At 61.0% G+C, this 17,434-nt stretch overlaps 1 protein-coding gene and 1 long non-coding RNA gene across 2 annotated transcripts in view; one reads left to right on the top strand and one right to left on the bottom strand.

Moving 5' to 3' along the window:
- Positions 1 to 9,796: 9,796 nt before the first annotated feature.
- Positions 9,797 to 17,434, top strand: part of EML1 (EMAP like 1) — a 178,768-nt gene continuing 171,130 nt past the window's right edge. The window contains exon 1 of the mRNA XM_029951623.1: positions 9,797 to 9,867. Within this exon, the coding sequence (XP_029807483.1) occupies positions 9,840 to 9,867 (28 nt within the window). The 5' untranslated portion in view covers positions 9,797 to 9,839. The remainder of the gene's footprint in view (positions 9,868 to 17,434) is intronic.
- LOC115301665 lies at positions 11,581 to 12,751 on the bottom strand. The gene is made up of 2 exons (XR_003913235.1): positions 12,329 to 12,751; positions 11,581 to 11,812 (listed from the first exon to the last, which is right to left on the bottom strand). It is a non-coding gene; the product is annotated as an uncharacterized LOC115301665 (long non-coding RNA).

Below are 17,434 nucleotides of genomic sequence, written 5' to 3'. Positions count from 1 at the left end.
CCCCCCCCCCCCCCCCCCCCCCGGCTTCCCTCCTCACTGCTCCCCTAGAGTTCCCTGTCCACTGCTAACTCCACACCCTTCCTGGACCGGCCCCTGCCTAACCCCCAGCTGCGCCCCAGATGTGCTCTCTCTCACCCGACCTCTTCGCACAGGCCACCACCCCCGCCACACACCCTAACTCCTGCTCACTTCCTGAAACCCCCTTCAGGTGTCACCTCTTCCAGGAAGCCCTCCCTGCCACCCCCGGCCGGGCCAGGGGCCCCTCCTCTGTGCTCCCTCGGTCACCTGTGCTACCTCTAACACCACACTGACCACACTGTATTGTGAGTGTCCTTTGATGTGACCAGCTGTCCTGCCAGGCCATGAGTGCCTTGTGGGCGAGGTCTGTGTATGATTCGTCTCTGGGCTGCCCGGGCCTGGCCCGGAGCCGATGCTCCAATAAATATGTGTTGACTGCATGAATGAATGACTGGACTGGGCCAGAGCGCTCTGGCCTCAGTTTGCTCGTCTATAAAATGGGAGCGATGGTGAGGCTGGTCTAAGGGCCGGTGCAGCCCTAGGCGCTGCCCCTGAAGGTGCCCACACAGTGCCATCTTGGGAGAAGGTTACCAGGAGGGCTCTGCGTTAGTAGAAGCCAGTCCCCTGTGTTATGTGCGAGACCACGTGCCTGGGTGTGGTGTGCGGTTGGGATTACAGACAAGGTTTGGAGAGCTTCATGTGACAGGGGCCCCTGTGGTCTAGTCTAGTCCCAACAAGGTGCTGAGGCCCCACACAGGCCAGAGGGCCCAGGGTCTCTCTTGGGGACTGCTTGGTGGACCTGGGTGCCTGGCCTCACCCCTGCCGGCATCCTTCCGCACCTCTGGCACGATGCTTCCCGTCCCGACCTGGTCAGAGGAGGCGGGGGGCCAGCCCCCGGACGTGAGACTGGAGCCCTGACACTGTGAAGACACCATTCTTTCCTCCCCCAGGCCTAGAGGTGGCCAAGGGGCCATAGATCCTGCACTAGCCCTGTCCTCTGGGCCCATCCAAGGAAGAGGACCCCCTGAGTTTCTCCTTCAGTACTCGGGAGCCTGTCTGCCCGCAGAGAAAGCAACACGCCCGCTGCCTGCGGCACATGCGCTGGAAAGGTCCGCTCTCCACACCAAGGAGGGTACGGATTCGGGGCGGCCCTCGCTTTGCATCAGCTCCTCCTCAGTCCGTGAGCGGGCGTGAGCTGAGGGACCGTCCCTAGTTAGCAGAAGACGAAGCTGAGGCTCAGGAGGAAGTGACAGGCTGGGTACGGGGTGTGTGCATGTTTGTGCGCGCACGTGTGTGTGTGTGCGCACTGAGCCCGGTCCTCCCCCCAGCCCAGGTGGGTCAGGGAACTGGCACCAGTCTGCCCTGAGCCTCTGGGCAAAGCACCAGCCTCCAGGACGCCTCTGTGCCTGCACATTCCTTGCAGCGGGAGAGGCCTGCTCCCCTGGTTCTCTGCCCAGACCGAGCATTGGGCTAGGCCTTGATCAAGCTACACTCCCATCTCCCTCTCCTTCCCAGTTCTCTGTCTAGGGGGCCTCAGGATGCCCTGTGGCTCTCAGAGGGGTGTGCCTGGGCTCTGCTCCAGCTGCATGGCCAAACCCACTGCTCGCTTGTCTCTGCCGGGCTCGGCCACCCAAATGCCACGGCTCCCTCTTGTCTCGGTCCTGGGCCTTCAGCCTTGTACTGCTCCCAGGGACCTGCCCTGCCTGGACAACTACCCCACACCCTCTGCAGCTTCTCTTTGAGGTTCATCAGCCCCCCTGTAGCCCTCCGACAGCCCCACAGTAGCCCCCACACCCCCCAGGCACCCCCCACCAGCCCCCCGGTCTCCACCAGCACACCCTACTCCATGCCCTCTGCTTCCTGCCATGGCTGGGCCTGGCCCCCACAGGACACAACCTCCTTCACTGTCCGTCTAGAAGGTCCCCAAGGCTTAGCACTCCAGGCGCATGACCTTGCATTGGCCGGAGGGGTCTGGAGAGGTCAGCTCCCTCTGGAAACTTCCAATTGACTCTACCATCACCTGACTTAGCAAACACTTATCTGTTGCTGAGCCCGAGTCTTCACATCATTATTTCTTCAAGTCCTCTCGAGTGTGGCCCATTTCACAGATGAGGAAGTCAAGGTCACAACACACAGCCAGGCCATAGTGGAGTTGGGACTTGAACCTGACCTACACCACCTCAACAAGCCCTGTCACCCCACCCGGGGCTGGCCTCCGAGGACTGGAAACCCAGGGCTGGAGGCCTGCGTTGAGTGGGAAGAGCAGAGTTTGGACTTCCCAGCCCTGCTCCGCTGTCATTGCCTGTGGGTCAGTGCGCCCATTCTGACCTTCCCGACCCACTTCCTCCTCCATAAAATGGGCTTTTCATGAGAGAGCAGGTGACTCTCAGGCCTGGCTGCGTAGATGAATCAATCACTGGGGCCAGCTGGGTTCGCTCCGGGACGCCACCCAGAAACCTCTCAGGTCCCCCAAAGACTCCAATGTGCGCAGGGGTGATGCCAGCCCCTGGGACTAAGGCAAGATAGATCAAATTAAAACCAAGCCCCTGCAGCCAGACTTCCTGGGGTCAAATCCTACCTGACCTGTCACTGGGGGGCTTGGGCCTCAGTTTCCCCATCTGTAAGGAAGGACGGATGATAAGACCCACATCCTAAGATTGATGGGAGAATTAAGAGTATTTTGTATAGATCGTACTTAGCACAGGGCCTGTCGCGAGAATGCTGCAGACCTGCCAGCAGTAATTGTCACTGGCGTCGGAATCTTTATTGCTGTAACTTTTAGGAAAGAAAAGGCTTTCCTGGGAAGCCAGGCAGTGCGGTTCCCAGAAGGGCCACGAGGTGGCGCCCCGGCGCAGCGCTCCCGCTGACGCGTCGGCCGCGGGCCGAGTGGGCGGGGCCTCCTCGTCCCGCGGGGAAACCAAAGGCCCCGAGGGGGCGGGGCCTCGGGAGGCAAGCCCGGCCTCCTGGGGGCGGGGTCATGCCTGGAGGGCGCCAACCAGGGCGGGCCCAGGCCCTGGTGGTTGGAGCATCCGCTGATCCCTCGGGTGAGGGTAGGCAGGTGGGCCACCAGGGCTGGGTCCCCGTACCCCTGTCACAGGTGGGGCCACCGAGTAACGGCGAGGCACAACAGCCGGGCAAGGGGGACGTTAGGGGGACTGCCCCACAGTGCCGCGATCGCTGGGTGGTTCCCCCTCACCTCTCCTGGCGGTGGGCTGGCGCTGGAGGTGGGACGCTGGCTGGCCTGAATGGGCGGCTTTGGCGAGAAAAGCCCAGGGGCGGGGAAGCGCACCTTGAGGACCGGCAGGGGTGCAGAGGGGCTGCCTCCGCCTGGGAGGCCTGGAGGATTATCCTGACCCCTCAGAGCTGAGCCACTGTAACTCTGAACACGTTCTTGGCTGAGCCGAAGCCACCTCCGGTGTCCTCCGCGGGTCCCCGGGGCGGGGGGGGGGGGGGGGGGGGGGGGGGGGGGGGGCGGGGGGCTTGTGGCCAAGCCTCCCCTGGGGGGCGGCCTTGGGAGCCTCGCCTCCTCGGGTTGGGGGTGAGAAGCTGGCCCAGCTGGGGGAGGCGAGAGGTTTTCTTCTCTGCTCTGCACCTGAGGACAGGAGTGCAGCTCTGGAGTGACCTAGTGACCCTGCTGGGCCTCGGTGCCAGCTGACGTGAGTGCGCAGAGGGCCACAGTTGGCTGCGCACCTGGGCAGGTGTGGTGTCCTTTATGCTGGCCCAGGGTTTGCTAGGTCCAGCCCTGGTGGCCCCCAGAAACTAACGTGTGTAATTTCCTGGGTGATCAATGAGAGAGAGGATGGCCACCTGGGGGGGACCCCAGGGCCGGGGCAAGAGGGGGCTCAAGCCAGTGACCCTTTCCACATTTCAGCCCCTCTGCAGGGACGTTGTTTTCCTCTGGGACAAGAATTCTGCATCCCAAGCAGGCGTGTTGATGGGTGTGTGACCCAAAGGCAGTTCTCAACCCCCTGGGGTGGATGACCTACATCTGCTTGTCTGCCCAGACCAGCTCCCCGCCCCCACACCAGACAGCCTGGGGCAGCCTGGGGCATCTCTGTCTGCAAGGCTAAAAATAACCCTGGGGGGAGGGGGCAGACACTGGGGGTATTTCTGGCAAGGGGGGGAGATTTACTACCAGAGGCCTATTTCTGTGAGTCAGGCCTGTGGGGGGGTGCGGGTACAGATGGGGTGAAGGCCCTTCCTTGGCCTGGAGCCTTGTTTCTCCCAGAACACATCCCCCTTGCACTTCCTCCTGGCTTAGGGAAACCCTGTGGTCACCCTCCTGGTGTTGCCCACCTTAGGTAGTCCCTGCCAGTGGGCCAGACCCTGGGCCAGCGAGGTAGAGGGGTCACCACCAGCGGGAGACAGCCTGGGTGGTGAGGGGCAAGTCTGCAGGTCCCTGAGGGGTACCCCAGAGCCCCCTGCCCAGGGCCGGCTCGATGGCAGCCCCCTCCCTGCTGTGCCAAGCTCCCAGGCCCACCCATGGGCCTCAACAGTGAGTCCAGGCAGGGGCGTGGGGGGCACTGGGGCCTTCCAAGCAGGAGCCTAGCCTCCAGGTGGGGTGTGAAGGGTCCCTGGGTCAGTGCTGGGCAGCAAAGGGCGAAGGACTAGTGTCCCTTCCTGCTCCCTCTCTTTGGGCCCAGCTCCTCTTCTGGTTTTGGTTTTTGGGGGGCAGCGGGGGATGGTGACAGTGACAGTGGCACTGCCGGGGCCCTTCTAGCCCCGCCCACGGGAGAGCCCTTATCCAGCCTCTTGGGGGGCCCTGGGAGCCAGGGTGAGGAGCAGTCCAAGATATTAGTCACGGTGACACTGACCATGTGTCCAGCTGGCCACTGAGCACCCACTGCAGTCAGCCCTGAGCCCACTACCCCGTAACCACGGCCCCCAGGGGGTGGGGCCTCACTCTCCATGAGGGGCTTCCCCCCTGCTGTGAGCCCTGGAGCCTGAGGAGGAGGCCAGAACATCCCTGCCAGCTCTGTGTCCCCTGAGCCACCCCCACCCCTCACATCCCCCAAATGACAGTGGCTCTTGGCCTCCTCCCAGAGCTGAGGGCATTGCTTGAAGGACCTGGGGGCTGCCCACGCCCTCACCCTAGGGACACCTAGTGTGTCTGGACGGGCCCCTGAGCTGCTTGCTGGGCTGGGAGCCTGGAGGCTGCAAGGCTTATCCAAGGCCACCCAGGTGGGTGTCAGTTTAGGGCGCCCAGGCCGGGAGGGAGCCCCTGGGTGGGGGAAACCAGCTCCCAGAGCTGCACGGGAGTGTGTGTGCACACATGTGTGTGTCCCCTTGTGTCTCTCCGTCCGCAGATCTCTGTGGTTCTGTGGTCCCCCTGTCACTGTGTCTCTGCTCTCCCGTGTGGGTCCCAGGCCACGCGTATGGGAGGGGGTGCGCTGTGGCCCGAGCTGTGCGGAGGCGTCGGTTTTAACCTGAGGCCTGGGAAGCGTCATGAGGCCCGTGGGCGCCAGGCCCTTGCCCCCTCATCCTTCCCTAGCCGAGGCTAGGTGGCCCGGCCCAGGTCACACGCCCGGCAGGTGAGGCCTCCCAGTGTGGACATCCACTGTCCTTCGTCACGTCGCGGTCACCAGAGACCCAGGCGAGGCTCCTTGTTCAAAACTTTCCTCCATCGGGCACCTGGGGGGCTCAGTCGGTTAAGCGTCTGACTTTGGCTCAGGTCATGATTTCACAGCTCGTGGGTTCAAGCCCCATGTCAGACTCTGGGCTGACGGCTCAGAGCCCGAAACCTGCTTCAGATTCTGTCTCCTCTGCCCCTCCCCTGCTCATGCTCTGTCGCTCTCTCTCTTTCAAAAATAAATAAACATTAGGAAAAAAAACACTTTCCTGCCTCTATTATGGGGAGGCCCCCAAGGTCTGGGGAGACAGGGTCTCCAGCAGGAGGAGTTCTGGGGGCTCCTGAGACCTCGCTGGTATCTGTGCAGATGTGGGGGGAACGGGTGCCAGCGGGCCTCCTCCCCCACCCCACGGTGCTGGGGTGTGCTCCTTCCAGCAGAGCCGGCTGGCTGTGCAGAGTGGGGGCAGGAGTCGGGGGAGGGGTGAGGCAGGACCTGGAAGGGACCCCACTCAGAGCTGGCCCCACTGACGCACAGCAAATGTGCACCCCTCCTGCCTGGCTCCCCTTTAAGCAGCCTGCACCCCTGCAGACTTAGGCCAGCCCTGCTCCTCCCCCGCGCCTCACCCGGCTGGTGCCTGGGCTGCCAGCTCACCTTCCCGGCCTCTGCTCAGAGAGGCCCCCCTCGACCACCACGCTCACCCGGGCCACCCCGGCCTGCCCCCCTGCGCCCCCACCTGGAGCCTGTGCCCATGTCTCGCTCAGGCCTCGCAGCAGTTGAACAAAGAGGCAGGCACTTGCCGTGGCCCCAGGGGGTGGCCAGCACCATGCCAGGGACACAGGATGAGCTCACGGGAGCCAGAGGGCACACCCGTGTGTACACCGCCCCCCACAGGCTCATACAGGCCCCTACACACGCGCATAAGCTCATGAGGGGCACACGCATGCCCACGTGTTTACACTCTCCTGCACATTCACATACGTGCTCACCCAGAAATACACGCACACTCATCTACACTCCCGTACACACTCACACGTGTGTGTGCACACGCACGCTCACTTGTACCAACCCACACCTGTGATATGTTCTCACACTCTCGACTGCACACACTTTCCCCGCACACTTACCCGGCCCCATGCACGCCTGTGTGCACCCACATGCATTGTCGCCTGCGTTTGCACACGCACGCTGTGGCCCATAGCTGCAGCCGGGACCTCAGGAGCAGAGGAATCAAGTTGTTTTTTCCCCCAACACATGTTCCCACCATAAAAGAACAACAGGAAGGGACTCGGGGCCAGGGACAGGAAGGGGAGGTGGCCTACACACAGGGAGTCGGCTCTCACTGCGGGACACTGGGCGGACGCGCTGCCGGCTGTGGTGGGGGTCGGCCCTCCACGGCGTCTGGGCCCCGGTGCTCAGCCTCGCCACAGTCCCCCGGTTTTGGATGAGAAAGTGAGGCTGGGGTCAGCTTGTCCCAGCCGCCGAGGGGGGCCTGGCAGAGTGGCTTCGACCCAGGCCACCTGACACTGTGCTCCTCCCGGCTCTGGTCCTGCAGCGCACCCGGCAGAGGCCAAGGTGAGGGGCTCTATCCGGGACGCCAGGTGGCTTGTGCAGCACTGCTGTGTGTCCAGCACTGGGCACTCCCATGCCACTCTGGCAGTCTCAAGGGGTGCCCTGAGGTCAGTTCCCGTATGCTCCTCTGTCAACGGAGCTCACCCCAGGGAGCCCAGAGCAGGTGCTGCAGGAGACAAGACCCGTGTGTGGCCCCATGGAACCCGGCATGCCTCTTGGCTTCTTCCTGCCCCAGCCTGGCCCAGGGCCAAGTACACAGGAGGTGCTCCTAAATGCTCTACCGATGTGGAGATAGAGGCACAGAGAGGGCAGGACCTGCACAAGGTCACACAGCGAGCAGGTTGGACCCCCTGCCTCCTGCTGCAGCTGGCGGGGGGTGGGGTACAGCCGAGTGCTGAGTGTGGGGCTGGCAGGGCCCCGCGCCTCCCTGGGGACGCAGCTGCCACCTGTGAGATCTGGCACCCTGTTGCTGCTGCATTATCCCCCTCAGTCCCCAAAGCCCTGCAGGTGAGAAGCCTCCCACTTTGCAGGTGGGGAGGCTCCGAGGGCTCCCAGGGTGCAGGTAGGGCTTTCAGGGCTGGAGCAGGGAAGCCAGGACAAGCTGGTAACTCTCCAGGGGCCCCAAAGCCATTTAATCTAACCCCACCTGCTGCTTGAACTCCTTTCACCATGTCCTCATCCAGCAGCTGTCCAGCCCTGCTTGCATCCCTCCAGTGACGGTGAGCTCATTATCATACAGCAGGAGGTAGACAAGACCAGGGCCAGGCACTGGCCACAGTGAGGTGGGTTTGTGGAGAACACAGGGCAGCCTGGCCCACCCCCAGGGACAGCCAGACAAGGCTTCACAGAGGAGATGGGGGGAGGGCAGGGAATTCCTAACCAAAGGAACAGCGTACGCGAAGGCCAGGAGGCCTGGAACCACCGTATAGGGGTTGAATTCCTTTGCTATTATCTCTGACGGTTGGTGTGAGTGCCAAGTCTCCCCCACCCCATCTCCAAAAGGCAGTTCCTTTGGAAACATGGTGGCCGGGGCCTCCTGTCTTCACTCCCCAGAGGTCTGAGCTGAGAAAGGCATCAGTGCCTTTGTTTGTTTGTTTCCATGTTTTATTTTTGAGAGAAAGCACAAATGGGGGAGGGATGGAGAAAGGGAGACAGAGGATCCAAGATGGGCTCTGCACTGAGAGCAGTGAGCAGCCCAGTGCGGGGTTTGAACTCACGAACTGCGAGATCATGACCTGAGCTGAAGTCAGACGCTCAACGGACTGTACTACCCAGGTGCCCCAAGGCCTCAGTGCCTTTGAACAGCTACTGGATGCTTCTGAATGCTGTTTCCTGTGCCTCCAATTTTTCTGAGGCTCATGGACCCTTTAGCACCAGTGTCTGTCCCCTCTTCCAAGAAGCCTCCCCTGACTTCCCTAGCCCTGGATGCCTCCCCTTCCTCAAATGTCAACCACCTCTCCTTGGGATCATGATCACCCCCAGCCCCTGCCGGGGACACCTGCCCCCTTCCAGTCCCAGTCAAGCTTTCCCAGTGCTCATCTATGCGCCTGCTGGTCTCTTTTCCCAGAATGCCCTTTCTTCCCCTGAAAAAACCTTATTCCTTCAAAGGCATAACTCAAACGCCAGCAGTTCCAGGAAGCCCTCCCATTTCTCTCTGATTGGGGTTGATCATCACCCTCTCTCCTTCTCTTTAAAGCCACTTCACTCCTTCTAAGTCCTGAATCCAGAACTGGGTCGACCTCAGGCCCTGGGGGGTCCAGAGACGGCCAGCCCTGGAATGATGCCCCTGGGAACTGAGCCCAGAGCCTTCCACTTGCTCCCCGCCCTGGTCTCAGGCCCAGGCCCTTGTGGGGACCCAGGAGAAGGACCAGGCTGCCTCTTAGGCAAGCACACAGCAAGTGCATACTAAGTGTTTGTTGAGATGTGTTCTCCTAACCAGTATTTCCTGAGTCCCCACTCTGTGCCTGACACCAGGTCACAGGGCTGCCCCCAGGCAGTCTATCTCTGTCCCTTCACAGCACCCCGGGCGAACACAGGGCACTTGACACCCACAACGTGCCCAGAAGTGGCTGTTCTCAGTCTGCCAGACGAAGGCAAGAGCCACGCCTTCCTGTAACCTTGGAGACAGACAGTCGGCTCCAGAGTCCAACTCTGGTCACACGCCGAACTGGCCAGGTGGCCTTGGGTGGGTCATGGCCGCTCCAAAGAACTGAGAAGACAACCATGGGCTCGTGGGGACATCACTTCGTTGTCTTCTCCAGTGGCCGTAAAAGCCACTCACTGGCCGGGTGGAACCATTCCCGGGGAGAGAGGCTGTGGGTCCTGGGGTCTCCAGGGCTGGGGCTGGGCTCCCGGGGACTGCCCAAGCACTGCCGAGCACCCAGGGGTGCAGCAGTCTCTCAGGAAACACTCCGAGGCTGCCCGGGAGAGGCCCAGGGCAGGGAGGGCAGTGCCCAGATTTATCCACCAATCGCACGGGCTCCTGGCTCAGAGCGTTCTTATCTGCCCAGCCCAGCATGGGGGGGGGGGTGGGGGCAGCCCAGCCGGCTGGGGCGGGACACTGCCTGGGGACTGGACGCGGAGCAGGCCTGGCGGCCCAAGCCCCACCAGGTGGGTGACAGCCACTGACGGCTCTGAGTGTCCCTGCAGGCTGGTGGCCGGCTGCCCACCGTCTCCTGCACCATGTCGGACGGCGAGGGCCCCTCGGCCGGTGAGTGGCAGCGCTATATTTACCCACCGCGGCTCCGGTTGCAAAGCCAAAGCTCCTAGTCGCCCAGGGCACCGGGCGCCCCCAGCCCAGGTGCCCGGCGGCTGTGGGGCTGGACCCCCTTCCTGCCGGCCCAGTGCCTGGGGTGGGGGCGTAGGGGGTGTCCGTGTTCCTGGAGGGGAACTGGACTTTCACAGCTAAGTTCTGCTGCACCCCTGCCTTCCCGATGGGGCCTGAGCAGGGGGCAGTGCCTGCTGCACCCCTCCCGCCGCCAGCTGGGGAGCAGGGAGCGGGGTCTAGGCTGGGCCCCTCAGTGGGCGCAGGGTGCCACGGGCCCCATGACCACATGCAAATGAGTGTGTGTGAGCACTTTTCTGGGGTGGGGGGAGCCTAGCACTGGCCAACCGGTTCCCCAGAGGTCCGAAACCTCCGGATAGTTCTGAGCCCCTGGTCTGCCTGCACAAGGCAGGCACCCCCGAGGCCCCCCCAAATCCTCTAGGTTGGAAATGGCCAGAAAGGCAAAGGCAGGGGGGCTGGTGAGATGCTGGGGTCTGCTTGCATGTCCCCTGCCCTCCCCAGGGCAAGGGGTTTGGTGGGGACCGGCTGTCTGTGCCCCTGGCCGGCCGCCCACCCTTGGCTCCTGGTTGAAGCCCAGCTCTGGGGCGATGTCTCTACGGCTCGGAACCCGCAGGCCAGGGAAGAGGCGGCGGTGACAGCTTCTGCCGCACACGTGTCTGGGAGGTTCAGTGCCTGGCGAGTGAAAGCCGATCTGTCGGGGCCGGGTGTGCAGTGGGGACTCCGCGATGGCCTCACAGCGACGGCAGGGGGGTCCCAGGAAGGAGCCCAGAGGCTCAGGAGCCCGTGCGTCCGGGTCTGGCCCCTCCGGCCATGCCTTCTTGCCTAAGACACTGCCCTGCCGTGGTCCATGGATTCCTTATCTTTCAAGCACCGCCGTGGAGAATCCTGGGCACGTCTGACAGTCCTGGGGGTCCTGGGGCGGGTTGTGAGTGACAGCAGTGTGCCCCCCCTCCCTGCATGGAGTCTGAGGGACTGTCCTGGCGCCTGGACCTGTCCAAGTTGGATTTGGAACTCTGTGTGCGTGCGTGCGTGTGTGTGTGTGTGTGTGTGTGTGTGTGTTGGGGAGGGGGACACCAACAAAAATGGCCTGACCTCACCCTCTTCCGCCAGGCGTCAGTGGTGCTGGCTGCCAGGAATTGCCCGCCGCGGAGCCAGTACTGCGGGGGGAGACGTGTGCAGCAGACAGGCCCTCTCTGGCTGGCTCCATCCACACCTGACACGAACCCGGAATAGCTCTCTCCCTGCACCGGGGACACGGTTCTGCTTCTAGCAGCTTGTAAAACCTCCCAAATGGAGATGGGCATTTCAGGAAGGGCCGGGACAATATTTAGCCCATCGGGGCCACGGAATGGGGACCGTGTGTGTGTGTGTGTGTGTGTGTGTGTGTGTGTGTGTGTGTGTGTCAGGAAGGCTGGGAGGAGACACGGCCTTTCCTGCCCCTTCACTGTTTAGGAGAGGGTCAGCCGGGCTGGGGCCGGCAGGCACCACGGTGGCTCTGCTCACCCTAGCTGGGCGGGTCACCCCCTGGCAGGCTGGGGACTCGGCTTCCTGCCTGTGAACCACCACACTGTGGTCTCTGGTCTCTGCAGGGCTGGACTCTAAGGGATCTGGCCGGCAGGAGTGAAGGCGGCACCTGGGTGCAAGGCTGTGTGTTTGTTTATTGGGGAGGGGCCTCCTAGAATGTGTTGTCTGAAGTTCAAGACTTTCTAGGTTTCCACCCCCACGGCGGCGATTGGGTTCAGGATGCTGCTGTGAAACATTTCTACTTATTTTCACAAATGAATCCCTGGGCCCGTTTCTCAGCTCTCTGCCCCTGACCTGTGTGACCTTGGGCAGATGATTCCAGATCACTGTGCCTCCGTTGCCTCATCTGTTAAATGGGAACAAGAATAGGACGTTAGCTCCTTAAGTCCCAATGAGGAATAAGTGACTGAAAGCATGTAACCCGCTTGGAATAACACCAGGCTTGCTGCTAACAGGTGTAGCTGTTGGAATTACGATTCACCCAGTAAATGGGCTGCAGCCAAAGAGGAAAATGAAGGGAACGTGTTATCTGCTGTGTGTTGTGTGCCGGCCGCTTGGGAGACATTGTTCAATCCCTGTTGGGGATGCCTGAACCCCACTGTATAGCTGGGGGAGCTGAAGCTCAGAGAGGCAAATACACTTGTCCAAGGTTGGCCCAGCTGGTAAATGGTGGAGTCAGGATTCAAACCCAGCTCCCCGGACCGAGACGAAGAGCCCCGTCCAGGAAATCCCGCCCTGTTCCCCCAAGGTCGGGGGCTGGGGCTCTCATCTGAATAACAGCCCTCCTCATTTCGGAGACAGCTGGCTAGTTCTGCATGGTCTCCAATAATTTGGAGCCTGTAAAAAAAAAAAACTGTGGTACCTTATTACGGTGTCAGGAAAAGACCGCAGATCAGGAGCTCCGTGGCAGGCATTCGGCTCCTGGATTCCTGGCCCTGGGCCCGGACAGGGGAGCCTGGAGGCCAACGTTACCAGGAGTCAGCATCGTATTTATAGCAGGAAGCTGCCTGCTCCGGGAGCTGCCAGCCTGGCCACCACGTCCAGGGAAGGTACTTCCCGTACAGTTGTCTGGATTCTCGGCCTGGCGCTGCCCCTCGGTGAGGCAGGGCATTAGATGGGCCACTGCCCCGCCGAGACTCCGTTTCCTCATCTGTAAAATGGGGCCCCGCCGTGTCCCCCCTTGGGTCCCGAGACAGTGTCCGTAAGCACTGGCGTTGGCTGGACAGAGGGGCCGGAAGGTGCCGGCTCCACACATCCTGGGTCTGTTGATTGTCTCTTCCTGCCTTTGACCTCGCGGCCTGTCCCCTCCCCTCCCAGCGGAGCCCTGCAGGAAGAGAATCCAGCCTCTGTGCGGTCAGTCCCCACGTGCTTGGGAACGTTTCCAGCAGAGCAGCTTTACGCCCCGAGGACCAAAGAATAGGCCGTTGTGTTCCCAGAGGAGCAGCGAATGCAAGCCCGTCAGAGCCCAGGGTTCGAACCTCTGCTTCTTTTTTTTTAATGTTTATTTATTATTGAGAAAGGGAGAGACAGAGCATGAGTGGGGGAGGGGCAGAGAGCCAGGGAGACACAGCATCGGAAGCAGGCTCCAGTCTGAGTTGTCAGCACAGAACCCGACGCGGGGCTCGAACCCACAAGCTGTGAGATCATGACCTGAGCCAAAGTTGGACGCTTCACCGCCTGAGCCCCCCAGGCGCCCCTTGAATCTCTGCTTTACCTCTCCTGGGGTCTGTGGCCTTGAGTGAGTCACTTGGCCTCTCTGGGCCTCAGCGGTGAGTTTCCATTCGCCCCGCTTTGGGGGGTGTGGGGTAGACGGACACCCCCGAACCCGAATAAGTGCTCAGCCAACAGAGTGGCTCTCCTGCTGTGCAGCCTCCCACCAACGCCGTGCCCCCTCCGTGACCCTGCGGCGGGCAGCGGACGGGCCCCCGGCCTTCCCACCTCCCTCAGAGCTCTGCGGGTCCTGGAGCCGGTCCAGGCGATCCGGCCGGGGGCCGGGGCATGGGGGCGGGCAGCAGCTCTCTGGGGTCCCCCCCAAACTCCCCACATATCTCCCTTTGCCTGGATACAAGAAGGTTTTCTGAGGGTGCAGGCCTGACATCAGGAGGGGCCGCCCCTTCTGTCACTCAATCCCTCCCGGGGCCCCCAGAGCCCCTGGGGCCCGGAGAGAGCCCCACTCGCCTGTCCCTCCTTGTCCCTGCCTGGGTTTTAGCCTCCTCACGTTCACCAGCCGACCTCGGGGGCCTGAACTTGTTGTTCAGGACCTACTCTTGGAGAGGGAGTGTCTTCTCCTGGGGGGAGAGGGGGCGGCAGGCGTGGTCCCTGGGCCTTGTCATCTCCCCAGGCCGCTCCCCTCCTGGGATGAGGGCCGCCCCCTTTCTGGGCAGGTAATGGGGTTCAGGTTTCCTCACTTGGGCAACAGGGAATCCTGAGAACTCTGGTGGGGGGGGCACCTGGATTGCTTCCATGCGTGGGGTCGAGGGACTAGAGAATCTGGAGGCCAAGAGGCCCAGGAGGAGGCTGGCGAGAGGGTCCCGAGGAGGGAAGGTGAGGCTGATTCAGGAGGGGAGGGGCGGGGGGACCAGGGGGGCCCGGCAGCTGCTGAGTGTGGGAGCAGGGAGACCGCAGGGCTGCCGGCTCCCCCATCAGGAAGGTCCTCAGGACAGACACTCGTCTCCAGGGGACTGAGGGTGACCCGGCCAAGCCCCAGGGTCGGTCTGTAAAAGCACATTCGAGTGGGGGGCACCTGGGTGGCTCAGTCAGTTAAGTGTCCTGACTTCAGCTCAGGTCATGATCTCACGGTTCGGTTCGTGCTTTTGAACCTGGCCTTGGATTCTCTGCTGTCAGTTTGGAGCCTGCTTTGGATCCTCTGTCCTTCCTCTTTGTGCCCCTCCCCTGCTTGCACTCTCTCCCTCGCTCTCAAACTAAATAAACTTGAAAGAACCACACTGGAGCGGATGGAGAATGGTGTCCGAGTCGGAAAGCCCTCGCCCTTGGCCGTGGACGGCCCTTCTCGCTGACCCTCATCACAACCCGGGGAAGGGACACGGGCATTCGTTCCAGGGCATTTGTTCCAAGTCCGAACGCTCCGCGGGCCTGGGGGAGTGCAGGCGGCAGCTGATGCGTTCAGGAATGAGCCTTAAAACTCTCCCCAGAGGGGCCCAGCCCCCCAGCTACTGACGGCAGGGGCTTGGCCTGAGCAGAGTCACAGACCTGGCCCCAGAGTCTGAGGGACCCCGACAGCCCCCACTCTTGCCCTTCACGTCTCCACATTTTATATCCCCACCCCCACGTCGATGTGGACTTACCGCGATATGGAGGGGGAAACTGAGGCCCGAGAGCAAGAAAGACGGGCTCGGGGTGACCCAGCTGGGGAGAGACGAGCGGGGCCTCAGGCTTGATTCCTAGATGCTGCCCACATCCTCCGGCACCATCTCTTGTCCTGCCCAAAGCCAGCCCTTCATCAGCCTCCCCCAGGGCCCCACCCACTGGCCCTGTGCCCCCAGGGTGCCCCCCCCGCCCCCCGCTGTCAGGTTGAGCAGTGCCCGCCTGCACGCCCCCTCCCGCTCGCCGGAAGCTGGGTGGCAGGGATCGATGCGTTTGGGTGGCGTTCATTGCCGTGTGACCTGGCCTCCGAGCGTCCCACAGGCTAGCACGTGGCCCTGCACCTGTGTCCGGTGTCCCACCACGAGCAGGGCTCAGGCCCCTGCCCTGCCCCGCAGTCCTCACGGCCGCGCCCTCTGAGCAGCGGACAGGCACACAGGCTGCACTCGGCTCAGGTCCCCGCTCAGTGGCTGACGCAGTGTCCGCAGGGGCGGAAGGGAGTGGGGGGGAGGGACGTTGTCTCCCCGCTGGGAAGAACGAAGGTGGACACAAAATGAGCAGCCGGCAAAGATCAGAAGGAAAGAATGGGAGGAAAGCTCTCTTTACAGAGAGGGGGCCCTCAAAAGTGAAGCCAGAGGCCGATAGAGGAGGGTCCTTGTTTTAGAAGGTTCTGGTCCGCCCTCCCCACCCCCTTCCCCCTGTTCCTTCTCAGGTCCTACCCTTATTGGCTGGATGACTCTCCACACTGGGTTGTCCATGCCTGATTGGCTCATTTCCATTGTAGGAGGGATGGTCTACAATGGCTGTTCTTAGGTCTTCCGGCAAATTCCAGAGGGGAACCTGGAGGGGGGTATTTGGGGTCTGTGACATTCTTAAGAGGAACCTCATGCCTGAGGGGGCTTGCTGTGGTCAGGCCCTCCCAGCCGTGTTCCAGAACTGGTGTGTTTCTCCCCTCAGGGACCTCAGGTCCTGACCTTGCCCTCCCTGCCTACTGAGTCCGATCTTCTCCTAGCATCTGCCCTCTAGGGGGGTCTTAACACCAACAGGAGAAATACCAGTTAGGAGCTGTTGGGAATTCCACTTGGAGGTGAAAGTTACCGTATCTGTTCTTTTAAGGGGTTGGGTGCATTCTAAACTGTTTTATTTTATTTTATTATTTTTTTAATGTTTTATTTATTTTTGAGAGAGAGAGACAGCGTGAGCAGGGGAGGGTCAGAGAGAGAGGGAGACACAGAGTCCAAAGCAGGCTCCAGGCTCCAAGCTGTCAGCACAGAGCCCGACGCAGGGCTTGAACCCATGAACGAGAGATCATGACCTGAGCCGAAGTCGGATGCTCAACCGACCGAGCCCCCCAGGGTTCATTCTAATTGAGCATTCCTAAGACAGTAAGAGAGATCGTTTAAAAACTTTATTATGTTTTTCAAATAAAATGGAGCTGCTGGTGTTTGCAACCACTTAACTATTTTCTCGAATCTATGCCGTCAAAATAAAACACAAAAATCGGCGGCTGACAGGGGTCAGAGATCCGCATCATCATCCCCAACGGCCGATTTCAAATCTTCACATTCATCAAAACAGATCCTACCTGTTTCACCGACTGTGTCGCTCAGGATGGGCTCAGTGTGCTCTGGACAAAACCAGGTCGGTGGCCGAAGGCAACAAAGGTGTATTTCCAGCTCATGCCACGTCCCTTGCAGATCTGGGTAACCCTCAGGGTGGGTGGGCCAGGCCGTGGCTCCGCCTGATGCCACCATTTGGACCCACCCTTCCCCAGGTACGAGGCAGCGGGGAGAGACGGACAGTTAAGTGCCCCCTGCCACCACTGCTGGCTTTTATTGGCTCCGGCAAGCCACGCGGCCACGCCTGATGGCAAGAGGGCAAGGGAGGGGCCTCCCCTCGTGAACCGCTGTAGTATGTGCCCCTCACTGACCTTTGTCCCCGTCGACTTTGTTTTTTAAATTCATCTATTTTAATTATGAAGTGTTTGGAGCGTATCGTCTGAGCGGTGGTTGGAAGCATCTGAAATGCAGATCACAAAGCAAGGGGCACGATTTTTCGAAATCTGTTCTTTCCCACAGATTTAAGTTTGCATTTAAAAGCATAAACACACACTTCTGAAAGATTTGACCACAACACCAGCAAGCAGAGGCATAACCAAGAGGAACATTAGTTGCTAATTGCCCAAAAGCTCTGTTGATTCATTATTTGCTAAGGCGCCAAAGTGGGGGTTGAGGCTGGGCAGCTCCTGAGTCCGTTTAATCAACCTGCTCACCGGGTAAAGAGAGGGGGTCTGAGATTAGGAAGCAGCGATCATGGAGCGGGCGCCTGGTGGCTCCGTCAGCTAAGTGACCGACTCTTGGTCTTGGCTCAGGTCACGATCTCATAGTTTGTGAGTTCGAGCCCTATGTCACAGTGATGGTTTGGAGCTTGCTTGGGATTCTCTCTCTCCCTCTCTGCCCCTCCAGTGCTCCCTCCCTCCCTGTCCTCAAAATAGGCAAAATAAACTTTTAAAAAGTCTTTTAAAGAAAGAAATGATTATAGAAACATACTGGTAAGTGCGCTGTGAGTCTGGGCTTCCCCTCTCTGATACAGACACTATTTCCTCAACCCCACGACACCATCACATAAAGACTGCTGTCACTTTAGC

The sequence above is a fragment of the Suricata suricatta genome, chromosome 9 (assembly GCF_006229205.1).
Source record: "Suricata suricatta isolate VVHF042 chromosome 9, meerkat_22Aug2017_6uvM2_HiC, whole genome shotgun sequence".
Lineage (NCBI taxonomy): Eukaryota > Metazoa > Chordata > Mammalia > Carnivora > Herpestidae > Suricata > Suricata suricatta.
The sequence above is the reverse complement of the archived record's forward strand: the minus strand, read 5'-3'. Positions and strand labels throughout refer to the sequence as shown.